The 26,793-nt window shown below is 40.9% G+C and overlaps 1 protein-coding gene across 1 annotated transcript; it reads right to left on the bottom strand.

The window, feature by feature from the left end:
• Window positions 1–16,289: 16,289 nt before the first annotated feature.
• On the bottom strand, window positions 16,290–26,029 carry LOC140913172 (uncharacterized). The gene is made up of 3 exons (XM_073349507.1): window positions 25,278–26,029; window positions 24,481–24,690; window positions 16,290–16,315 (listed from the first exon to the last, which is right to left on the bottom strand). The coding sequence occupies exons 1-3, from the start codon at window positions 25,858–25,860 to the stop codon at window positions 16,290–16,292; spliced, it is 819 nt and encodes a 272-aa protein (XP_073205608.1). The 5' UTR covers window positions 25,861–26,029.
• Window positions 26,030–26,793: the final 764 nt, after the last annotated feature.

Below are 26,793 nucleotides of genomic sequence, written 5' to 3'. Positions count from 1 at the left end.
AGGACAATTTTAACTAGTTGATTCTGGGAAACTTTCATGGGAGAATGCATCAGCCATTTTGTTAGAAGCTCCTGAGATATGTTGGATGTCGAAATCAAAATCTTGGAAAGCTAAATTCTACCAAATAAGTTTTTTTGTTATTTCCCGTGGCGGTATGAAGCCACTGTAGTGTAGCATGGTCGGTTTGTGGAAACTCCGTCCCCAAACGTATGGGCGTAGCTTTTCCAGAGCGTAGACAATAGCGTAACATTCTTTTTCACTGACTGACCAGTTGCTTTCCCTCTCAGACAGCTTCTTGTTGAGAAACACTACAGGGTGGAATCCTTGATCTGGTCCTTCCTGCATTAAAACTGCTCCCGCACCACGCTCAGATGCATCTGTGGTTACTAGAACGGTTTGTCAAAGTCTGGGGCCCTTAGTACAGGGTCAGACATGAGTGTCGCTTTAAGCTGGTTAAAGCCTTCTGACACTTTTCAGTCCATTTGGCTGTTTCTTTTTGGTTAGGTCTGTCAGTGGTTTGGCAATTTGGCTGTATTGCAGTACAAATTGCCTGTAATATCCGGCCAAGCCTAAGAAGGATTGGACCTGTTTCTTTGATTTTGGGACAGGCCACTTTTGGATAGCATCCACTTTAGCCTGTAAGGGGTTGATAGTTCCTTGACCCACCTGGTGTCCAAGGTAAGTCACTCTGTTTAGGCCTATTTGACACTTCTTAGCCTTAACAGTTAGTCCTGCCTCCCTTATGCGCTCAAAGACTTTTTGTAGATGTTCCAGGTGTTCTACCCAGGAATCCGAAAATATGGCCACATTGTCAAGGTAGGGGGCTGCATATTCTCCTAATCCCGCTAGGAGACCATCTACAAGTCTTTGGAAAGTGGCGGGTGCATTTCGCAGCCCGAAAGGGAGTACATTAAATTCATACAGCCCGAGATGTGTGATGAAGGCTGACCTTTCCTTGGCGGATTCATCTAGTGGTACCTGCCAGTATCCCTTGGTTAAGTCCAAGGTAGAGATGAATTGAGCCAGTCCCAGTTTCACTAATAGTTCATCTGTGTGTGGCATTGGATAGTTGTCTGGGCGAGTTACAGCATTTAGCTTATGGTAGTCCACGCAAAAACGTATTTCCCCAGCTGGTTTGGGAACTAGAACCATTGGAGATGCCCATGTACTGCCAGAGGGGCAGATTACATCCATCTGTAGCATATCCTGGATCTCCCATTCTATAGCAGTTTTATCTTAAGGAGACACCCGGTAAGGTTGGACTTTAATTGGGTGAGCATTACTTGTGTCAATGGAGTGGTATGCCCGTTCAGTCAGTCCTGGGGTGGCTGAGAACATTGGCGCGTAGCTAGTGCACAGCTCCTTGATCTGCTGTCTCTGCATACGCCCAATGGTCAAGGAGAGGTTCACCTCTTCCACACCACCAGCACATTTCCCTTTGTAGTAGACAACTTCAGGACACTCAGCGTCATCTCCTCCCTGGGCTGTAAACTGACAAACCTTTCATTCTCTGGAATAGAAGGGCTTTAGAGAATTAATATGGTACACCTTAGGCTTTCGGTTGGAGGTGGGGAATGCTAGGAGATAATTAACAGCTCCCAGGCGCTCCTGGACTCCATGGCCCTTCCCATGACGCTTCCATTTTAAAGGCGCTCCAGGCCCATAAGACCATGATGTGGTCCCCTACTTTGACAGAACACTCTCTGGCATATTAATCATACCAGGCTTTTTGATCTTTTTGAGCATCCTTTAGGTTTTCTTTAGCAAGGGTTAAAGAGGTTTGAAGGTGTTTTGTAGGTTGGTTACAAAGTCCAGAATGTTAGTTCCTGGAGAAGGTGTAAACTCCTCCCATTGCTGCTCCCATTCACCAACTGTAATGGCCCCTTAACCTCACGGCCATATACAAGTTCAAATGGTGAAAACCCTAAACTGGGATGTGGTACAGCTCTGTAAGCAAAGAGCAACTGCTGCAACACCAGGTCCCAATCATTGGAGTGCTCATTTACGAATTTACATATTATGGCCCCCAAAGTCCCATTAAATTTCTCCACCAGGCCATTTGTTTGATGATGGTAAGGGGTGGCAACCAAGTGATTCACCCCATGAGCTTCCCAAAGGCTTTCCATAGTTCCTGCCAGGAAATTAGTTCCTGCATCTGTGAGGATGTTGGAGGGCCAACCTACCCTGGCAAAAATGTCTGCTAGTGCCTGGCACACATTTTTAGCCCTGGTCTTGCTGCAAAGTATTTTCCATCCTGATTTTACAGAGATGATTTTTACCTTTCTTTTAAGAACCTGGTTGATTTTCCCATTATTCCAAGACCCAGGGGTTTGGGTCTTTGATCATTTTGTAACCAATTGGTTAGGATATTATTCTCAAGCCTCCCCAGGAAAGGAGGCGTAAGGGCTTGGGGGGATTGCTGAGGGAAGAGGAACTCCAAGTTGTCCTTTTCCGTGGTTCTTTGTTAAATTACTTGGTGGTGGCCTCATACCTCAGTCCAAGCATAAATAGAGATTTGTGCCTTGGGAAAGTTTTTAACTTAAACTGGTAGAAATAAGCTTAGGGGGTCTTTCATGCAGATCCCCACGTCTGTACCCTAGAGTTCTGAGTGGGGAGAGAACCCTGACACAGAGTGAAACCAAACAACAAAACTGGGAAAGCAAAATGAGATGGTAAGTGCAGTGGGGAAGTCACTGAAGGTATGGGGATAAACAAGAGGTTTAAAATAATGCTACAGTTTCTATTGCAAAGTGCAGCAGGGCCTGCAGACTTGCTAGATGAGGAAGAACTTCTTGCAGAGGTGGGAAGGTGAGGATAAAAGGTTATGGAAAACATTGGACAGCAGACATGATCACTGGCCTTGATGGACAACTCTGAAAACTGCCTCTGCAGCTGCTGAACAGGACATAACCCAGAAGTGAAGGATTGCACACCTGAAAGTGCAAAGAGAATTGAAAGAAAAAATCAATGTTTTTATTTTCTTCAGTTCTGAAAAAAAATTAAATACATGCCCTGGTAAAATTAAAGCATACCATATGTAGCAAAAAATGTGTGTGCATAAGACATATTCTGTGCAACACATATGTTATAAATCCCCTTTGGTAAGCAAATTGAAGAAAACAAGGGCTCGTGTTGTGAAGGAATCGTAGATACGTAATTATGGGGCAGCTGATGTTTCCTGGTAACAATTTCTTCTTTCTCTAGGGAACAGGGAGAATCTTCACTTAATGATTCTCACTCTTCTGTATATGGTTTGTTACCTGCTTCGCACATAGTCATACCTCTTACATTAGTTTTCTTGGTAATAAATCACAGTATAGCATAGTAGGTGATTACAGCAGCTGCAGAAAAACATCCACTGATGGGTATTATATATTAAAAATAATACTGTTATTTTTCATTGTTTACATTTATAACTAGGAAGAAAAAAGTTCTAACGGGGCATATTTTTGTGTATCACAATGACATCTTGAATGCTCTGTAAAATGTACATAACAAAGAGGTTTTTTTTGTTTTTAATAAGAAACATTTTCCAGCTCTGTGTCCCAGCAAAAATATTGCTTTCCAGAAGATTTCTTCTTCTGGATCCTCAAGGACTTTCCAGACACCTGAGAAACCAAAATTAAACCTAATTAGGCTGCTATGCAACCACATTAATCTTACAGCTGCTATAAAAAATGGTCAAGCTGCTACAGGTAACAGACACTGCAATGATACTACACCTGCATCTTAAATAAAAAGGCACAAAATCAAAATATTTAATTTAGCTTCATGACAGTAAAGGTGCTTGTTAGGGGGCTTATTCCTTCACCAACTTACTTCCCTGGTCCTTCACGCATGAACAGAGAGCAACAATACCCGAAGTCCAAAGGTGCAAACAATTCGATGTTTATTGGGGTGAACTTCCAGCAAGCATGATTTCAGTTTCCTTCCTAAGTATCCTCCTTCCCAGCTCTGACACCACAGAGCCTTACACCTGTGTCCCTGTTCCCATTCCTACCCTTAGCCAAACATGATTCCAACTTCCTTACTCCCATTCCCTGTTCCCATTTCCCCCTTTAGCAAAACATGATTCCAATTTTCTTACCCCCATTCCCTGTTCCCATCTCCCTTACCCACATGCCCATGCCCACGCCCACCCCCACCCGCCCACTTCCTCATTGACTACAGATTATATAGTAAAACTTGAGTTCTGCTTAGCTATACCTTAACCAATCATTTTCCTGAAATTTAACTAACCAATCCTAACATATTGTAACATGATTATGTAACCAATTATATCCCACCACCTTAATTAGTTTACACCCAGCAAAATTAATTATACAGCAGACAGGAACAATCACAGAACCAGACAGAGATTATACAGACAAACAATAGCAAAGTGGAAGCTATAATGACAAGACAATACAGAAGTGAGGGTTTCACATCCCAGAGTGAGTTCTTGCCAGACAGGATGCTATCAAACTAAGTTTCCTTTTACATTTTCTAGGCACTTCCCTTTCTCTGGAGGTGATAGGAATACAATCCTGTCCTGATAGTGCCTAACAGCCCAATAGCACCTTATTTCAATGTGACTAGTTTGGAATGTGAGGATGTGAAAGTTCGCTTCCCAGCTTATGGCTGCCTCCGCTGCTTAGCCAAAGGCCTGAGCCTAAGCACAGGGCCACAAACTGTCACAGTAAGAGAAGGCCCTTACACCAGCAGATAGTGATTTTGATTCTTTCTTTTATACCTCTATAATTAGCCAGGTGATAAGAATACACCTAAATTCTTAGAGTATAGGCCTTTACAGACAGGCCTGAATATCTATATCCTAACAGTGCTTAATGCCTCTGTGGGCTTTATCTTCTTGTGACAGTCACTTTTATTAATAACCATTCACTATTAATTTACAGAGCAGCCAAAAATGTGCTAGGCACAGTCATATAAAAAGACAGAATCCTTGGCCCAAGAAGCTTACTGTCTAATTAGACAATTTACAGATCTGGAAACACCAGGGAAGGATATACCTATTTTGTGGAGAAGGGAAGATCCATTTGACCCATCGCTTATCATTTTTTTTTTTACCCTTGACTCCATATTTAGCTGTCATGGCCTGGTTATAGGGTGTGATAGTAAACTTGGGTTAGTAATTTAGCCTTTGCCTTTATTTATTTATTTTATGCATAATGTTACCTATTTTAATATTTTCATGCTTTGCATCTGTTTTTTATTCACTTTTAACCTGTGCTCTTTATTGGTAATGAACCCTACCCAACTCTATTATAAATCTCTTTAACACTATTCTTTTCTCTTTTGCTTTTTATTCCCAGTGGACATTTATCTTGTCCAATTTTATAAAACAATTTTAACTCTTATGTATATATTTAAGATTATTTTTAATCTCTGTTTACTTTTTTTCCCAATTATTTGTAATTTACTGAAAACCTGGAAGACTCTCTTCCAACTTCAAGACATCCCTTCTTATCATCACCAGTTCAAGATAGCCCTCTACAACCCTACCCTCAGAAGATGACTCTCCTTCCCACCCAGACTCTCCACTCCCATCCAACAGAAATCAGTGCTGATTAAAGCAATCCATTCAAGTCGGCACCCAATCAACAGCTGTGTTAACTTGCTATTGTGCTACACCTTCACAAGACAGGATCTTGCTTCATGACCTTGGACAGCTGCTAGCTGGAAAAGCCCTAAAACCAGGCTAGGTTGGTAGATGAGACAGGGAATAAGAGGGGGACATAGAGCCTTGATAGAGATGGCCCTCACATCCCTGTTGCCAGCTTCCATAATTTTATCACAAATCCTGTATTTCTTCCGCTGCAGGCCTCAGGCTCGTCGAGTCATGTGGAGAAGACAGAATCTTAGTTTTCATTAAAAAAAAAGTAAATAAATTTCTAGTCCCAGCAGTTGCAGAGAAATGATTGAAAACAATAACATCTTAGAAACCAATAGGCAGAGAAGAAAAAAATCCAACTTTAAACAAAAATGTTGTCCGGAGAAGTCATCTGGCCCATAGAAGAGTAAGGAGGCATGAGGCACTTGTACCACAACTCCAATGAGACACCACTTTCCCAATTGAAATGTTTTGATTTGGGGCAAAAAGCTACTTTTTTTTTTTGGTTTGTTTTCAGGTGTTCATTCTCTCAGTGAAAAGGCAAACTTTGCTGTGGAAAACACACTTTCCGTTAAATAATTTGTTTAGTTAAAAACAGACATTTTGGTTGAAAACCAGTTATGACAGAAAATTTTGGAGCAGCCCTAGTGAACACCCCTCCAAGTGTATATCTACACTGCAATTAATCCTTGTTGGCTGGCCTATATCAGCTGGCTCGGGCTATGGGGCAGTTTAACTGTGGTGTAGACATTTGGGCTTGGGCTGGAGCCTGGACTCTGGGATCCTCCCCCCTTGTGGGGTCTCAGATCCTGAGTTCCAGCCCCAGCCTGAATGCCTACCCTGCATTTATTTAGTGCCATAGACCAAGCCCCACGAGGATAAGTCAGCTAACAGAAGACCGTCATGCTGGGTGTTAAATTGCAATGTAGACATACCCCAAATTGTCACCTTTGTCCCCCAGCCCCCAGCCTGCCGCAACAGTAATTCATCCTCCTAACACAACAGCAAGCACCTTGGCTCTGAAAGTATGTGAGATCAGGCTTGGGAAGGTCCTGGGATTTGATGAGGAGAGGTGGAAGCAACTGAATAGAAAGGATCTAATTGCAGGTAACTTCTCTTGGAGGTTACTGTTCAAACAAACTATCGGCCAATTTGCAGATGAGAGTTCCCTTTTAAATTTCAACCTCTGCAAGATGTACACAGCTATGTTCTAACCTGCTCTTTTGTATGTTCCAAGCAGCCATTAGTGTTTGGTAACCTGACCAGTTTTATTGAAACTCATGGGAATTCATGCAGTTCAGGCATTTCAAGACTGGCTCATTTCCCTCTCTAAATTAGTCACAGAGAGCAACAAATACTAAATGAGGTGATGGGTGAACATACAGGACAATCTTTCATGCCAAACAAACATATTGCATCATATGATATTGAAAAAAATACATTTTGTTTGTTAAAAACTTTAAATGCTAACAAGAAACAAGTGACCAGCATACTTAAAGTTTCTTTTCCACTATGTTCCAAGTTATAGACACTATCTTAAACTTTTATTGTAGACCTTAAAATTTTAGTACTTGCTGTCCCTAGTGGATCTACAAGACACAACAACAGTTAGTGGTTTATTAAATCTGCCATTTACTGTAAGGGAAAGTTAATTTCCACATTGGTTTTTGGCCCCATATATCCCTGTACATAAAGTAGTGGCGATGTTTATTATTTCATTGTCTGTAAAATGAAACAAGATTTGTACTCCAATTCCTAAAAGTGTTTCAGATTAAATTCAATAAAATGTCCATCTTAATTAATACACACAAATGAATAAAGTTATCTATATTTACTGAAACTGATAGGAAATTATGCATACCACCTTAAAGCAAGTAAAAGCAAATGTCTCTGTCTCTTGAACTGTGTGCTGCATACTTGAGACAGGTGAAATTAGATTTTTTAAAAATGTATTTTTTGTGTTTTGTTGCTCCACAAAAATTTGTCAAGAGACCACTTACCTGTATAAATGTCAGCTCCTGGGAAACATCAGTCTTTCCCTAGAGTTCTGGGAAATTAGGGAATCTATTTCTCTATAGATATTTGTCATTCAAGGACAAACTATATTTGTCCAGGAAGGGAAGGGCTCTTTTCAAAGGAATTCCAGACCACAGTTGACTCTCAAAATCCCACATATCTCTTTCACAACAGCTGCTTGGTTCACCAGGGTAACAGCTTTTAATGTAGGTAGAGCCCCTAGCAGAATACCATTTATTGCAGTGGTCTTTACGTTCCATTAGCCTTATTTATGCTTAATAAAACTGTTTTGCCAGGCCAAGCTTTGAATACAAATTTCTAGTTTCCAGTGCAGTGACTCTATATTTTGCATCTGAAGAAGTGGGTTTTTTACCCATGAAAGCTTATGCCCAAATAAATCTGTTAGTCTTTAAGGTGCCAACAGACTCCTCATTGTTTTTATATTTTTTTCTACCTTCCCAGGATCCGCCATGCTGCATTTACTTTAAATGCAAATAGAGCCACTGCTCTTTTCACAACAGGTTGAATTGCACAGCTTTACTTGGCCGCATAAGAGAGTAAAGATTTCCCACTTCCTACTTTGATTTGAACCATTCAGACTGCTACTCTAGCTACAATGCCAGGGAGCAGGGCTCCAATCTGTGAGCAAATGGCTTGAGGGCATGCCTATACTGCAATGTAAACCTGGGATTAGCAGAACTGAGGATAGCAGATCCTAGGTTTATTAAACTCACTCGTTTGTAACCACAAGTTAGAAATGATTGAACCTTGGGTCCCAACCTGGTGCTCCAGCATCTACACTGCATTATCTGCGCCTGAGTCCAACCACCCATATCCCAGACTTTCTAGTGCCCTCCCAAAATGTGGACACTCTAGCCCTTTGTTCCTGGTGCAGCATGGCAAAACTTGATTGTCCAGTAAACATAACAGTACAGAGGACAAAGAACATTGGCCAGTAGGACTATGGGGTATTTTTCATTGACTCCCAGAGCACAAGTCCAGTGGGCTCACATCTATATAGCAAAACAATTGGGCTTGAACGGTGGGTCCCAGCTTGACTCAGTCTCGGACCCTCCACCCGCCTGGCATCCTAGGATCCTGGGTCTGAATCCTGGCATAATGTTATTTGTGTGTAGACAGCAGTTTAAACCTGGACAGTGTTGTGTAGACATATCCTGAGAGGCAGCAGAAGTGGGTAAGGAGTGGGATGAGCTCTAGCTCTCTACCTAGAATCAATGACTGAGCTCTCAGAAAAAAAGCAAGGTTCTCTACAGAAAGACATGCAGTTACTTATACATTCCTAAAGCAAGGGAGGAGCCTCAGAGGAACTGTGATTATGCTATTATTCTGCTTCTGGGGAGGTGTAGTTATACAGGACAGATTGCAAACTTACAATGTAGCTCATTATAAGGGAGTCCATACTTGTTTTTCATGTTGAAGAAATTGCCCGGTCATTTTCACAGCTCCTGTGATTTCCCCTGTAATAACTACCACCACTTACTTAACAGCAACACTGGATGAACTTCAGTATGTTTATATTTGCATCCAAATGTCCAAATGTTTACCCAAACTTAACGGAATCTCCTGTCTGAAAAGCAGGCTGAAAAATCCCATGAGATTTCCAGGATTTCCCATTTCCATACAGTTATCAAGCCATATGCATTTAAAGGCAAGTTGCTTTTGGGGAGAATGGAGGCAGTGCTTTGTCCATGTCTGCTATCACTCTGATGAAATTAAGAAGTGAATATGGCATGAAAAATAAAGTAATAATAATGAAGTTTGAACATCAAATACAAGTTTTTTGGTTGAACACAGATTGTTGTGATTTGCTTACATGATGTAGCTGAAGCAGATGTCTGTACCCTACAGTCATTCTTTCCTCAAAGAATCAAGAAAGTAGTAATGAGTACCTGCTCCTCTTCTCCAAAAGCCTTCACTTGCATGGTTCCTTCAAGGACTTATCTTGCCTCTTCTTCTTCAATATCTAGATGAGACTACTTGGAGAGGTGAAGAAACATCATAGGCTTTGGTGTCAACAATAGTTGGATGACACCCAGCTATGTATCACATTTTTGCATATGCAAAAACTAGTATATGTTTAGGAGAGCAGCACCTGGATGAAGAGCTGCTCCCGCAAAGTTAACTTGTGCGAGAACACTGCAGTGCTGATTAGAAAGGGGGAAATGCAATTAAGAACTAGTTAGCCTGGGTAGTGTCTGTCCATTCATCCAGGTGTCTGCCTTAAACAACAGTTTTAAATGGTTACATTGTCCAGGTATGATCAGTGGTGAAAAAGCTTTCTTCCACCTCCAGGAACAAAAGTCAGTAGTTAATGACTGTATTTTTCTAACAGAAAACTGAAAATGTAATTGTCATCTCAGCTTATAGTTTGGGGAAAGGGAAAACAATTATTTATAAAGGAAAGTTATGTCCATCATATGGCCATATCAACTTTTGACAATAAAAATGAGGGTGGTGATTATAGGGTCCACCAAAGCAAAGGGGCTGGGTAGCAGTTTGCAATTCCTGGTCCTCTTCCTTTCTTTCATCCTTCATTGTCTTTATCATTCTACACCTCCTTTGTCTTCCAGTCCTTCCTTCTCCCCACTCTATTCTTTAGCTCTCTTTTAGCTCCAGGTTGGACATGTTGCCTGCCTTCTTTTTACATCTTTCCATTTGCCCTTGGTACTTCGTTCTTCCCATATCATAGAAATAACAAAATGTGGCCCTTACTTACACTCATTCAACCCCAAAGAAAGCTTGGGTGAATGTGTGTACATAAATGTAGAATGTATTCCATATTCTGAAATGGGAATCAGTTCTTTGAGCCGACTGTGATTGCATTAATATTTCAGTGACTTATAGAGAAAAAAACACACATTTGATTTCTATTTTTAAAATGCTTGCATTATTTTAATTCAAAGCTAATAACAATTTAAAATTCTTTGTTAAAAAGCTCTATGTTGTGCTATGTATTACTGCTTCCATTGAACATTTTGTGACAACCCTTCAAATAATTACATTGTCAGCAGCTAATAACATCAAACATGGTATTTGCTGTTTGCCGTAATTGCCTCAGCAGGAAAAAAAAAAGTATCAATATTGCTATCTGGAGTTCAGTGCACTTTCCATTCATTGCACTCTTACTTTGATTTTCTAATATATTACTTTGAAATCTATGAAGCAGCAGCTGAGGCACTCATTACTTTTGACTACAAATGGCTGCAGAATTGATGGGAAAGCTGATTTAGACAGCACATTCAATAAAATGCCCCTTTTAAGATGTCTTAATGACAGACCTCAGTGACGAAAAATCCATGTGTCTTCCTGTATAATATAAAAACCAAATTTTGTTTTGCAGTTTAAGTTCCCAGGGATAGAAATAGAATGGTAGACTATATGCAGGTCTCCAACATAAATCAAATCGACTATGAAAATATCTGTACTTTTTGCTGCAGTATGTCTCTGAATTATTTGAATACTAATATTAAAGGTGTTCCTGAATGTCAGTCAATAAAGTCAAAAAGAGATACAGATATAGTCAAGTTCTAAAAATAAAATGTGAAAATATGAAGACAGAAATACAAAGGCACACACTACATATAGCCAACAGAGAAACTAAAATAAAGAGGAGCAGTACTTCAAAAATAATAAATATTTAAGTAAATATTAACACATGAAAAGAAGGCAATATTCATTGCAAAAGTTAGTTTACAAAACTGATTCAAATATTGGTTTTAGCTTGTTTGGACAATAGTCCCCTCCCCTTAGGCATTTAAGAATATTGGACCCAAAGGACTCAGTTCTTCATTTTCTGGACCTATCACATATCACTCTACACATAAACCTGATAAATTGCCCATAAATGAACACAAGGCCCGTACCTAAGATGGTAAAACATGATGGCCCCTCAAGGCCACTACTACCAGGGATAGAGGCAGTCATTGCTCATATAGTAAATGATTCCTACATTCAATTAATACTTAGGACTAAATTCACAAAAGGACCTAGGACCTAACTGACACTATAGGCACCTAAATCCCATAATCAGGCCCCATTGGAATTCCCCTCAAACCCTGTAAGCACCTAAATGTGGTTCCCAAATTTGTACAGTAAAAGTTGCCTAATCACCTATATTTCTGCCTTTGACTTTGCACACTGCATCCCTGTGTCAGGTGTGCAGATGCCTAAGTCCTAGAGCGATTCACAAACTGTCTGAAGGCAGGCATTCTTCCACCTAAATTGCATGGGGACCCAATCTAGTAAGTGTGCTCAGACCTTGCGTGGATCAGATTCATATAGACAAGTTTACACAAAATGGCTGGGGCAGAAAAAGGGGAATTAGATAATGAAAGAATCATTGGGCTACAGAGAGAAAGAGCAAGAATAAGAATGACTCTTCAACAGGAAAGATTAAGAGATACCCACTGCAGAACATCCCTAGTCCAGTGGTTGGGGGGGAAGGGTCTGAATCAGGGGTCTCCCTATATAGGCCCTATATAGACTTAACATGGTGTCACAGACAGTTCCTTTGGACATTTCGATCTATCTTCCTACCTTGGCAATCTTGATTCTGTGAAAGACAGTCACTTTACAATAAAAATCACAAAATATCCAGGTTATTCCCAGTCCCAAAGGACTGGTCACTTTCCCCAGGACAATTTGCATTTTAGATCTCATACCTAAGACAATGCTAGTAGCCAGTCCTGTAGTAAATTAACTAAGGGTTTTATCAATGAAGAAAAAGACATGAGAGGGTTTTTTTCTTCTTCCTGTTTTTCCTGTTTGGTGAGTTATATAAAACATTTTACAGTTCTAGAGCAAACACTTAAATATTACTTTACACCAACGGATAATGAGATATTAAAAGTAGGATTAATACATGCAGCATCCTACAAGCAATTCCATAAAGTCTAAACACTAAATACATTCTTATAACACTAATATCTGTTTTAACTACACTATTCACAAGTAAGACAGACTGGTTTGTAAGTGTTCAGTGAGGCCTGGGACCTTGAATGAGCTGGCACCTGGACTGCCAGCATCACAAAAGAGAGTTTGCAGCTGAGTATTCCCAGCTGAGTATTGCAGTCCAGATTCAGGTGCCTATATGTGAGACAAGGGGAAGGGCTTCTGTTTGGGAACTCTCACTGGTTAGCTTAGGAAAGGAGTCTTCTACCATCTGGCTTTTGTAAATCATTCTCAGGTGCCTAACTCTCCCCCTTCATTGTTTAGGGCAGGGATCAGCAACCTTTGGCACGTGGCCCACTGTGGTAAGCCCCCTGGCGGGCCGGGCTGGTTTGTTTACCTGCCGCGTCCGCAGGTTCAGCCAATCGCAGCTCCCACTGACCGCGGTTTGCCGTGCCAGGCCAATGGTGGATGAACTCAGGCTTTGTGTATCCAGGCACCTAAGTTTCTTTGTGAATCTATCCCTAAGTGTATATTAATTTTCACCCTATTATCCACTGGGACAGCAGAAAAAAATAATTTATTTCTCATATCAGTAGTGGATAGTAGGGATCAATCCTATGTTCCATTGTTAAAAATAAATTTTGCAACAGTAGGTGGTTCAACTTTTTGTTTTATGTTTTGTTTTGGTTTCAAAAATTCCAATTAAAGGGGGAATATTAAGAGAGACTCTTTCAGCATTTATGTGTTTCCATGATAAATTACAGTACACATAACCTGTATTTATGAAATGTGATGCATTATAGTATATTGATTTTCAATTCCATAATAGCATTTGTTATATCTCATGTCCTGCCTGGGAGGGGTAGAGAGAAGAGTTGAAAAATTATTCACTGTGGTCTAAATCTGATCAATAGTAGCAAACAAGAGAGTTAGGAGGGTTTTTTTTAATGTGGAAAACATCTCAAATATATTTAAATCCCATCCTACAGTCTACTCTTCATGGGCAACCTCTTATACTCACATGGAGTCCTACTAGAGTGAATGGGACTCCGCCAGAATAGAATCAAACCAACGGATCAGGATCATCAGTGTGTACACATCATTTTACATTATGTATTTCATTTTACATCTAATTATTCTTCATTATTTGTTAAGTGTTAACAGTATGATTGGCACTATGTAAGAGCATATACAAAATTACACCAATCCTGCAAAAACTTACATGTGCTGAAATTTGCATATTGGGAGTAGCCCCCACAGAATTCAGTGGAACTAATCATATATATACATTAAGCATGTGTATATGTGTTAGGAGTATACAGCTTAAATGTTGATCTAGCAAAGGGGAGAAATCACATATGTTTGTGATTGGCACCATGTGGTCTTTAAATAATATGTACAGAAAAAGGATGTTTTCAAAAACACATTGGGAATTAATAGGACTTTTTCTCTTAAATCACGTAGGCACTCAATCCCACTGAAAATTTTACATACACAAACATAAATAACTAACATATAGTTAAAAATTAATTATATCTACATGTTGAGTGTATCTTTGCAATTTAAAATGTTCTATCACAACAACAAAAGAAAAAAAAATATTGAGTTTGTTTTTATTGTTTATTTTGCCTGCATATTGTCTGCATGTAGATCATTAAAACTTTGATATAATAAATTAAATCCAGGGAACGATACCTTCCAAAAATATTTAATAATTCCAAACTTGTAATAGTCTAATGAAACCTCAAATACTATTTTGCAGGATTCAGAAAGACCATATCCACAATTATTAGGATTCTTTACCAAAACAAAAGTTACCTAACTATTTTTTTTAACTTGATAACACCGTAGAAAATGTACATGTGGATGACGTATGCATATGATTTTAATAATTCAGTTCTCAAATAAAGTTATTCTAATTTGCTTACAGCCCAGTCTTTCATTATGAAGGAAAATATCATATGAACATTTTTAACTGACAGCCCAGATTTATAGTGGTAGAAATATATATATACACACACACACACATATACATACACACATTTATAGTGGTAGAAATATATATATATATATATATATATATATATATATATATATATATATATATACACACACATACATACACACACACATATACATCCCAAAGAATGTATAGTTATATATTATGCATATATATGTATATAGAAAAAGAGTACTTGTGGCACCTTAGAGACTAACCAATTTATTTGAGCATAAGCATCCGATGCAGTGAGCTGTAGCTCACGAAAGCTCATGCTCAAATAAATTAATTAGTCGCTAAGGTGCCACAAGTACTCCTTTTCTTTTTGTGAATACAGACTAACACGGCTTTTACTCTGAAACCTGATATATGTATATGTACATTATGTTTAATAAGTGAATTAAGTGAATAATTTTGGCATTTTTTAGACATTGAAATTATAATTGGAGAAGTATTTTGTGATTTGAAGTCTACTGTCAGAATAACCTGTGATGAGTGATCTTTAATACCTAAAAAATGTTTTAAAAGTACCCTTAAGATCTCCCTGTAGAAGCTGAAGTATGGAGGCAGGAAGCTCAGCTCCTGGAGAAAGGACTTGAGGTTGTTGATTGTAAGTTACCCTTTCCTGCTAAAGCAAAAGCCAGCTTTGAAGTTGTAGAAAACTACATCAAGCTCTCTTTGGCTGGCAGGAGGGCTGCCTTCTAGGGTCGGTAAGGTAGAGAAGTATTATTATCATATAAGGGGACTCCAAAAATTGTACCATCACACAGGGAATCTGGGTTTAGTTAAGCTTCATTGTTTCTGACTCCCTGAGGCACAGAAAACCTGGAATTGCTTTTGAATGAATTCCCCTGAATGATACGGTGATGAGTTCCCAAGAGTCATCTATTTGGTTAGAGGGAGACTGTTACAGAGTGTATAATCCCCACACTGACGGGGAAGGGTCTTCAGAGGCTCTCTGTGCTAAAATTAGCCCCACCCCTCAGGCCCTGTCAATCATACATGGTAGGGAGGAGGGCTTTAAAAGGAAGAAACTGCAGTACATAAGAGAAGGGAGTGACTAGAGTAGTTCATGGAATATCAGGAGGAAACCTCATGCCAGAAACCTCCCAGCTGTGCCAGGAGTCCAGCAAACCCCAGGGGTAAACCCAATAGAGAGGGGATGACTTGGCTACCCAGTCATAAGAACGGTAACAAAGCTACTACCTAGGCTTCCTGAAGTAAGGTGGGCTTCAGACTTGGGTTGTTGGTGTTTTTTGGTTTTGGGGTTTTTTTGGCCTTGTTATTGACCCCAGGAGGGGCTTGGTTTGTGTTGAACTTTTGTTTTTCCCCCACCCAGAAATAATGTAAGCAGGCTCAAAAGGGCAAGGCCAACACCAGAACAAAGAGGCTGTGGCCTGTACTAAGCCAACCCCATGATGGAAATTGGGCACAGTGCGGGCCCCAGCCAAGCTAGGGAGACACCCCAGAGACTGTTTCCACAGAAAGACAATGAAATAACTATTCAGGAGAAAGTAAACATGGAAGATAGGGAACTATGGGATGACCATAAATATGGATTCATAATTGGTTTATGTTTTTTTCCTTCTCCCAAAACCAGTCATTATAGTCATACTGCTGTTTTTTTATAGTTAAAAAAGTTCTTTGTTTTGTTTTGTTTTTTTGTCTACTTAACTTTATAAACTTTTGCTGGGTTAAGAGCAAAATACTAAAACCCATTTCCAGAAATACTAGAACAGTTGTTTTTCCTCATTAAACATCAGAACCTACACCCACTTCTAAGAGAGCAGAAAAAAACAAACAAACAAAAAAAAACAACAGTAGTGATGTTCTTTCACAGAAGTCTATTTCTTTGAATTTGGAAGATACATTCAACATAGCATATCCACCAAACCATACTGTAAAACTAACTGTTAGGGTCCAGTCTTACAAAGTGCCAAGTACCTTCATGAAGACAGCAGATGGCACTCTCAGTGAAGTCAATGATACCTTGCAGGACTGGGTCTTTGGTTAGTTAAGGCCCAGTTAGCATTGAAAAGTAACTCTGTAAACACCGCATTATGGAATTGTATGTGCATTGCCTCTCAATGCCTTTTGTATCAAATTTGCGCCATTTACAACGAAAGTGAAAGTGTTTCTAACTGCCAGCTCTGCTAACACATTTGAGATATCTAACTTGAACACCATCACCTGTAATAAAGGGCTTGTGTACAGGACTAGTTAGGGTGTGGCAAGCTAGTGTACTATAGATTCACACTCCAGCTTACAGTGCAACAACCTGCTATGCAGACTAGTCCAAAGATTCTGCAGACCTAAATCTACAAATGAATTTGCAACCCCCTTGTTTACAAATTCTAGGTGAGATCCTGGCCCCAGTGAAGTCAACAGCAAAACTCCCTCTGTTTAATTGTCACCCTCTGTCCTCAGTTAAACCTGTGTGGCACCATTGTCTTCAATTTGGCCTTGCAATCAAATCTTGGTTTACAATTATGTTAATTAAATTACTTAATATCAAAATTAATATATGTTGCTTAGCTAAGCTATGTAACTTTTAGGGCAAAATTCTCATCTCCAATTCCTCATCTCTATTGTAATATGTCCATATTTTAGTAGTAGTGATTCTTCCATCAAAATGAATGGAAGTTCACCAGGAAGAATACATGAGATATAAATAAGAGTTCTAAAATGCAAATAGGAGATCGGTATTGGATCAGAGGAAAGAATTTAGGTCTAATTTCTAATATCAATTTCAAGTGGGTGTTCCGTATGTACAGTCTCTTTTTGATGTTGTACATCAATAATGAAGAGAAGTTTATCACACAATAGGTTGTCATTTTGTACTATTAAAATAAAACTGTAATGTACTTCTTCACCAAATGTCTTTCACCAATCACTTCTATAATGGTCATGATAAATTTGTGATTTTCTTTTTGAAGAATTCTCTGATTTATATTTGAACACTTTTAGATGGTCTTGCATAAAAGGATTTTTCAAATGTATAACCTTACTAATTCACCTTCTTATTCTCCCAAGAAGATCGTAAGTTAGTTATGTAGAAAACAGTTCTGCTTAAAAGATACATTCAGATAATAACTGGGAGAAGAAACTGATTGAAATTAAATATTAAGTGAGTTGTATTAAAAAGGTATCTACAGCTGGTATAATTAAAAACTTGACATAACAAAGCTGTGGTATTTTACTTTATCACAGTAGTTCCATACACTGAAAACAGGAATTATCACAATGTGGCATTTAACTACCAGAGTGTTTTGTTGTGTTTTTAAATGGTGCTCAACTTAGACAGTTTGTTATGGCTTATTTTAGTTAGCTATTTATATAATTTAGAATTTATTAGACATTTAAAAATACATTAACTACTTTACCCACCATGTACAGCATTGCCTAACTCAAACATGTTGATAATTGAGATGTTGGAAGACGAATGAAAGGTTCCTCAACTGAAGCTTGCTTAGAAGTAGAACTTAGATTAATTACAAAAAAACAAAAACAAAACAAAAAAAAAAAACACATAAAAAAGAATTAGCCCAATACTCAAGGATGTGCTGGCCGCCGTGTCCCACAGCTCCCATTGGCCTGCAATGGTGAACCGTGACCAGTGGAAGCTGCAATCGGCCAAACCTGCAGATGCTGCAGGTAAAGAAACCATCCCGGCCCACCAGTGGATTTCCCTGATGGGCCGCGTGCCAAAGGTTGCCAATCCCTGCTCTAGAAAATCAACAATTATGTTCAGATCAGAGAGGGGAAAATTTAATAGAAGAGGCAGGGTTTTCAAGAGAGAGCACAAAGAGAGAAGGGATTGCTAGAAAAGGACTGAATGAGAAGTGAGAACTTTTTTTGACATAGAGAGGAGGTGACAAAAGGATGGGAGGCAGATAAATAAAATAAAGACCACAAAAGGGTCAAACTATAAATCATTTTCTGCTGTCCAAACTAAAAATAACTTTCAAAGAGTGAATAAGGCAATGAGGGCCAATATGCAAGTATGGTTTTAAAGATTAATAGTAGCAAGCAGTAAAAGACTTTTAAAATGTAAGAAGTTCAGTGAGGGAGAAGATAGAGACAATTATAAAAATGCAGAAGGAAGCCACAGTACAAATAATTAGCATTAAACTTCAGACTGTAAAGAATATTTTAATCCACAAATAAAGGGCTATTCAAGTATATTCACAGAAGACAGAAAGGAAGAGAGTCCAACTAACTAACAGTGGTAGTGGTGATGAAGTAAAAGTGGGGGACAAGAAAAATGACAGATCTAGCAAATACAGATCACAAAAAGGAGGAAGAAGAAAGATAACTGCCAAAGACAGTGACAATATTTCCTGTTTGGTAGGAAGTTACTGGATAGCAATAATAGCATTTAGGATGGTTGTGGAACCGTTCAACTTACATAAGGCTTAAAAAGCTCAGCTCCCGAACATATACGTGTTTGAGCTTAAATGGGAACTAAACATGGAAATATGTGAAGTAATAAATGTAATGTATAGCTATACTTTGATAAAATGTACTAAAAATGATAATGTAGCAAACCTGCCATATCGTTTCTTAAAAGCAATAAGCAATTACAGTCCAGAGCTTTTCATTCAAAAGTAGTTAAATATTAGTATCAACTTTTGGTATTCAGTGAAGGGAACTCTATAATTTGATTGGAGACAAAAACTATAGAGTGATGGGAGGGAAGTCTTGTATAATAACTTGACTGAATTCTTTAAAGAGAGTGCTTTAAAACACCCTGGAAGTCACATAGTTACATTTTCAAAGTGGAAATGCTCATTTTTAAACTGACTGTGGGCCTGTGCGCCAAGGTAACCATAGTCATATCAAATATATTTTAACATTGCTGTCACAAAACCAAATAAATAGTAAGTGGTGATAAAAGGAAATTTCCCTTTCTAAACTCAGGTAGCTAGTCGGGTAGAAGAGATACATTGACACTGGACAGATGCAATATATTGTAACAAGGAGCAGCACTGACTTAAGGAAAATTTATTTGGAAGAATGGAGGTTAAATAAAATGAGATGACTAAAAGGTGTCAAAATAGCAATATTCAAAACTATGAATAAATTTGATCAAGTGGAACATCATAAATCTGTTTATACAAATTTAAATAAATGAAGTTATACCAATTTTCACCACTTGAGGATCTGGCCCATACAATATTGTGTTATAGCTACTATGTTAGATATGGCATAAATATGAAACGATGAAGATCCAGGTCTTGTTGACCAAAACAGGCCAAGGAAATCCCTCAGGAATTCACTCAACTTGCTTGATATTGTACTTCATGAAATCAAATAACCAACTCTGGAAAAATGTGTACTAACAATTACCTACAAACATCATGATTAAGAATATGATTGTATGCATAGCTTAAACTTGTTAAAGGTGATGTTAGGGGTGTCTATTATATGACAGCAACAACCTGAACAATATAAATAGAAATGCAATCTTATTTTTAATAAATATTAATATTTTTTGCATTATTTTTGCCATTTTCACCTTTCCAGTATGTGAGGATATAGACCATATATAGATGCTTAACTACCTATCATCCTAATGCACCTAATGCTTTGGTCTAACTGAAGTCTTTGGGCTCCCTGATAGGGGTATCTGGATGAAATTTAGTGACCTTTGATATACACAATGTCAGATTAGCTGATTTAATGGCCCCTTCTGGCTTTTCAAGTCTATGAAATCTATGAAACTGTTATACTGATACAAACATCAAACAATTGTTCCCTCACTAATCTACACATGCCTATCTATTTTTAATCCAGTTTTCTCTTCAGTTCTGCTCAGCCCTGTCTCTCAGCTCCCCATAGCCTGGCTTTCCTTTCTACCCCAAGGACTGATGATTATTCTATTTTCCATGTCCTGCATCTTCCTTGTTGCTCAGTCCCCACCTCTTCACCATTTTCTTCATTTCTCCATTCCATGTTCCATTCTACGAAGTACCAGCTATTCTAGAAGTTACCAAAATGGAATAACACATCAGATTCCACTAAAAAAAATCAAAGCGACTGGAGCTGGCATGGTGACATTATGGTGCCTGAGAATTCCCTTACCAAGAGGGAATCCTTAAAGCGTCTAGTTGAATGTTGTGGCTGTTTTGCTCCACTAAGACATCACAGGAGAATCTAACCCTATGTGTGGAGTGCCCCATGCACCACTTTTATAATCTTTTATTTATTGTACATGGGTGATTTGGGAAAATGGATTGAAAACAGTAAGATTTCCTGTTGGTATGAAAACTGGAGTCAGAGCAAAAGGTGAGGAACAATACAATCAGATTCAAAGGGATTTGGACTATGTATGTAATTGGGATAACAGGTGGCAAATGTAGCTCAGTGTAGACAAATATAAAAATAAATAACTAGTTTGACAACAAGTCATCATGCCAGGGAATATGTGCTAACTGGAACAGTCATCCAGCAGACTGATCAGTGAAAGGATTTGGGATTGTTATTGTAGAAAAATCTTTCAAGTCATTACCAGTCCATAACGGCACTAAAATAGTCAAATGGGATACTACTGTGGATTGCAATAATGAAGGAAAAAACAAAGGGTAATACTCTTACTATCCATGTACTTCTATGGCTCTCCTGTTGTAGCTGAGTGCCTCACAATTCTTAATTTATCACCAGAACACTCCCATGAGGTGAGGAAGTATCCCCACTTTAAAGATGAGGAACTAAGGCAAAGGTTAGATTGAGTGACTTGCCTAAGGTCACAGAGGACATCTATGACTGAGACAGGAACTAAACCTATGTCTCTAAGGGTATGTCTACACTACGAAATTAGGTCGAATTTATAGAAGTCGGTTTTTTTGAAATCGGTTTTATATATTCGAGTGTGTGTGTCCCCACAGAAAATGCTCTAAGTGCATTAAGTGCATTAACTCGGCGGAGCGCTTCCACAGTACCGAGGCAAGCGTCGACTTCCGGAGCGTTGCACTGTGGGTAGCTATCCCACAGTTCCCGCAGTCTCTGCTGCCCATTGGAATTCTGGGTTGATATCCCAATGCCTGATGGGGCTAAAACATTGTCGCGGGTGGTTCTCGGTACATATCGTCAGGACCCCGTTCCCACCCTCCCTCCCCCCGTGAAAGCAGGGGCAGACAATCATTTCGCGCCTTTTTTCCTGAGTTACCTGTGCAGACGCCATACCACGGCAAGCATGGAGCCCGCTCAGGTAACCGTCACCCTATGTCTCCTGGGTGCTGGCAGACGCGGTACGGCTTTGCTGCACAGTAGCAGCAACCCATTGCCTTCTGGCAGCAGACGGTGCAATACAACTGGTAGTCGTCCTCGTCGTGTCCGAGGTGCTCCTGGCCACGTCGGCTGGGAGCGCCTGGGCAGACATGGGCGCAGGGACTAAATTTGGAGTGACTTGACCAGGTCATTCTCTTTAGTCCTGCAGTCCTATTGAACCGTCTTATGGTGAGCGGGCAGGCGATACGGACTGCTAGCAGTCGTACTGTACCATCTTCTGCCAGGCAGGCAAGAGATGAGGATTGCTAGCAGTCGTATTGTACCATCTTATGCCAGGCAGGCAAGAGATGAAGATGGCTAGCAGTCGTACTGTACCATCTTCTGCCAAGCAGCCATGAGATGTGGATGGCATGCAGTCCTTCTGCACCGTCTGCTGCCAGCCAAAGATGTAAAGGATAGATGGAGTGGGTCAGAACAAGAAATAGACCAGATTTGTTTTGGACTCATTTTCCTCCTCCCCTGTCTAGATCACACTGCAGTCAGTCACAGAGAAGGCACAGCGAGGTTAATCTAGCCATGTATCAATCAGAGGCCAGGCTAACCTCCTTGTTCCAATAACAACGATAACTTTGGTGCACCATTTCTTATTGGAACCCTCCGTGCAGTCCTGCCTGAAATACTCCTTGATGTACAGGCACACCCTTTGTTGATTTTAGCTCCCTGAAGCCAACCCTGTAAGCCGTGTCGTCAGTCGCCCCTCCCTCCGTCAGAGCAACGGCAGACAATCGTTCCGCGCCTTTTTTCTGTGCGGACGCCATACCAAGGCAAGCATGGAGGCCGCTGAGCTCATTTTGGCAATTAGGAGCACATCAACCACCACACGCATTATCCAGCAGTATATGCAGCACCAGAACATGGCAACGCGATACCGGGCGAGGAGGCGACGTCAGCGCGGTCCCGTGAGTGATCAGGACATGGGCACAGATTTCTCTGAAAGCATAGGCCCTGCCAATGCATGCATCATGGTGCTAATGGGGCAGGTTCATGCTGTGGAACGCCGATTCTGGGCTCGGGAAACAAGCACAGACTGGTGGGACCGCATAGTGTTGCAGGTCTGGGACGATTCCCAGTGGCTGCGAAACTTTCGCATGCGTAAGGGCACTTTCATGGAACTTTGTGACTTGCTTTCCCCTGCCCTGAAGCGCATGAATACCAGGATGAGAGCAGCCCTCACAGTTGAGAAGCGAGTGGCGATAGCCCTGTGGAAGCTTGCAACGCCAGACAGCTACCGGTCAGTTGGGAATCAATTTGGAGTGGGCAAATCTACTGTGGGGGCTGCTGTGATGCAAGTAGCTCACGCAATCAAAGATCTGCTGATATCAAGGATAGTGACCCTGGGAAATGTGCAGGTCATAGTGGATGGCTTTGCTGCAATGGGATTCCCTAACTGTGGTGGGGCTATAGACGGAACCCATATCCCTATCTTGGCACCAGAGCACCAAGCCGGCGAGTACATAAACCGCAAGGGGTACTTTTCAATAGTGCTGCAAGCTCTGGTGGATCACAAGGGACGTTTCACCAACATCAACGTGGGATGGCCGGGAAAGGTGCATGATGCTCGCATCTTCAGGAACTCTGGTCTGTTTCAAAAGCTGCAGGAAGGGACTTTCTTCCCAGACCAGAAAATAACTGTTGGGGATGTTGAAATGCCTATATGTATCCTTGGGGACCCAGCCTACCCCTTAATGCCATGGCTCATGAAGCCGTACACAGGCAGCCTGGACAGTGGTCAGGAGCTGTTCAACTACAGGCTGAGCAAGTGCAGAATGGTGGTAGAATGTGCATTTGGACGTTTAAAGGCGCGCTGGCGCAGTTTACTGACTCGCTTAGACCTCAGCGAAACCAATATTCCCACTGTTATTACTGCTTGCTGTGTGCTCCACAATATCTGTGAGAGTAAGGGGGAGACGTTTATGGCGGGGTGGGAGGCTGAGGCAAATCGCCTAGCTGCTGGTTATGCGCAGCCAGACACCAGGGCGGTTAGAAGAGCACAGGAGGGCGCGGTACGCATCAGAGAAGCTTTGAAAACCAGTTTCATGACTGGCCAGGCTACAGTGTGAAAGTTCTGTTTGTTTCTCCTTGATGAAACCCCCCGCCCCTTGCTTCACTCTACTTCCCTGTAAGCTAACCACCCTCCCCTCCTCCCTTTAATCACCGCTTGCAGAGGCAATAAAGTCATTGCTGCTTCACAGTCATGCATTCATTATTCATTCATCACACAAATAGGGAGATGACTACCAAGGTATCCCAGGAGGGGTGGTGGAGGAGGGAAGGAAAATGCCACACAGCACTTTAAGCACAGCACTTTAAAAGTTTACAACTTTAAAATTTATTGAATGACAGCCTTCTTTTTTTTGGGCAATCCTCTGTGGTGGAGTGGCTGGTTGGCCGGGGCCCCCCCACCGCGTTCTTGGGCGTCTGGGTGTGGAGGCTATGGAACTTGGGGAGGAGGGCGGTTGGTTACAGAGGGGCAGCAGTGGCAGTCTGTGCTCCAGCTGCCTTTGCTGCAGCTCAACCATACACTGGAGCATTCTGGTTTGGTCCTGCAGCAGCCTCAGCATTGAATCCTGCCTCCTCTCATCACGCTGCCGCCACATTTGAGCTTCAGCCCTGTCTTCAGCCCGCCACTTACTCTCTTCAGCCCACCACTTACTCTCTTCAGCCCGCCACCTCTCCTCCCAGTCATTTTGTGCTTTCCTGCACTCTGACATTATTTGCCTCCACGCATTCGTCTGTGCTCTGTCAGTGTGGGAGGACAGCATGAGCTCGGAGAACATTTCATCGCGAGTGCGTTTTTTTTTCTTTCTAAGCTTCACTAGCCTCTGGGAAGGAGAAGATCCTGTGATCATTGAAACACATGCAGCTGGTGGAGAAAAAAAAAGGGACAGCGGTATTTAAAAAGACACATTTTATAAAACAGTCGCTACACTCTTTCAGGGTAAACCTTGCTGTTAACATTACATACATAGCACATGTGCTTTCGTTACAAGGTCGCATTTTGCCTCCTCCCACCGCGTGACTACCCCCTCAACCTTCCCCCCTCCCTGTGGCTAACAGCGGGGAACATTTCTGTTCAGCCACAGGCAAACAGCCCAGCAGGAATGGGCTATACTGAGTGTCCCTGAAGAAAAGCACCCTATTTCAACCAGGTGACCATAAATTATATCTCACTCTCCTGAGGATAACACAGAGAGAGAAAGAACGGATTTTGGTTGAATGCCAGCAAACATACACTGCAATGCTTTGTTCTACAGTGATTCCCGAGTATGTGTTACTGGCCTGGAGTGATAAAGTGTCCTACCATGAAGGACGAAATAAGGCTGCCCTCCCCAGAAACCTTTTGCAAAGGCTTTAGGACTACATCTAGGAGAACCGCAAATGCCAGGGCAAAGTAATCCTTTCACATGCTTGCTTTTAAACCATGTATAGCATTTTAAAAGGTACACTCACCAGAGGTCCCTTCTCCGCCTGCTGGGTCCAGGAGGCAGCCTTGGGTGGGTTCGGGGGGTACTGGCTCCAGGTCTAGGGTGAGAAACAGTTCCTGGCTGTCGGGAAAACCGGTTTCTCCGCTTGCTTGCTGTGAGCTATCTACAACCTCCTCCTCATCATCATCTTCTTCGTCCCCAAAACCTGCTTCCGTATTGCCTCCATCTCCATTGAAGGAGTCAAACAACACGGCTGGGGTAGTGGTGGCTGAACCCCCTAAAATGGCATGCAGCTCATCATAGAAGCGGCATGTTTGGGGCTCTGACCCAGAGCGGCTGTTCGCCTCTCTGGTTTTCTGGTAGGCTTGCCTCAGCTCCTTCAGTTTCACGCGGCACTGCTTCGGGTCCCTGTTATGGCCTCTGTCCTTCATGCCCTGGGAGATTTTCACAAAGGTTTTGGCATTTCGAAAACTGGAACGGAGTTCTGATAGCACGGATTCCTCTCCCCAAACAGCGATCAGATCCCGTACCTCCCGTTCGGTCCATGCTGGAGCTCTTTTGCGATTCTGGGACTCCATCATGGTCACCTGTGCTGATGAGCTCTGCATGGTCACCTGCAGCTTGCCACGCTGGCCAAACAGGAAATGAGATTCAAAAGTTTGCGGTTCTTTTCCTGTCTACCTGGCCAGTGCATCTGAGTTGAGAGTGCTGTCCAGAGCGGTCAGAATGGAGCACTCTGGGATAGCTCCCGGAGGCCAATACCATCGAATTGTGTCCACAGTACCCCAAATTCGAGCTGGGAACGTCGATTTAAGCGCTAATCCACTTGTCAGGGGGGGAGTAAGGAAATCGATTTTAAGAGCCCTTTAAGTTGAAATAAAGGGCTTCACTGTGTGGACGGGTGCAGGTTTAAATCGATTTAACATTGCTAAATTCGACCTAAAGTCCTAGTGTAGACCAGGGCTAAGACCTAATGTAGTGCTCTCACCACAAGACCATCCTGCCAACCCTCACTATTTGTGGCTCTTACAAAAGTCTGTCTAGAACACTTTTTAGACTATTCATTGTCATGGCATAGGGGAACATAAATTGCTTTAAAGAGAGTGCAATGTAGTGTTGGACAGAAGATACTGGGTCTCAGCTTCAAGAAGCTCATTCAAAAGATGGAGGGGAACTAGTATAGATAGTCTCTTCTAATTCTTAAATTGTTTTATTTTCCATCTAAGATCTTCTAACCAAATCACATAATTAGGCTAAATTCATTCCTGGTGTCACTCAATTTTACTGGAGATACACTCAGCAGGTTAAATTTGCCATAATAATTTTCAATTAGTCTTTCAATTTCACATTTCAAATCTGGCATAATTTCAATTTTAATAATTTAAACTGTAATGTCAATTTGGAATAAATTTTCCCATTTATTCTTTCCCATTACTTTTTCAATTCCTTAACACCTTCATTTCATTTGCCCTGAGAAATATATCAAGAATTGTAGTATTAAATTCTCTCTTGGGAATATCTATTCATTTCTCATTCAAACA

This window comes from Lepidochelys kempii, chromosome 1 (assembly GCF_965140265.1).
Source record: "Lepidochelys kempii isolate rLepKem1 chromosome 1, rLepKem1.hap2, whole genome shotgun sequence".
Taxonomy (NCBI): domain Eukaryota; kingdom Metazoa; phylum Chordata; order Testudines; family Cheloniidae; genus Lepidochelys; species Lepidochelys kempii.
The sequence above is the reverse complement of the archived record's forward strand: the minus strand, read 5'-3'. Positions and strand labels throughout refer to the sequence as shown.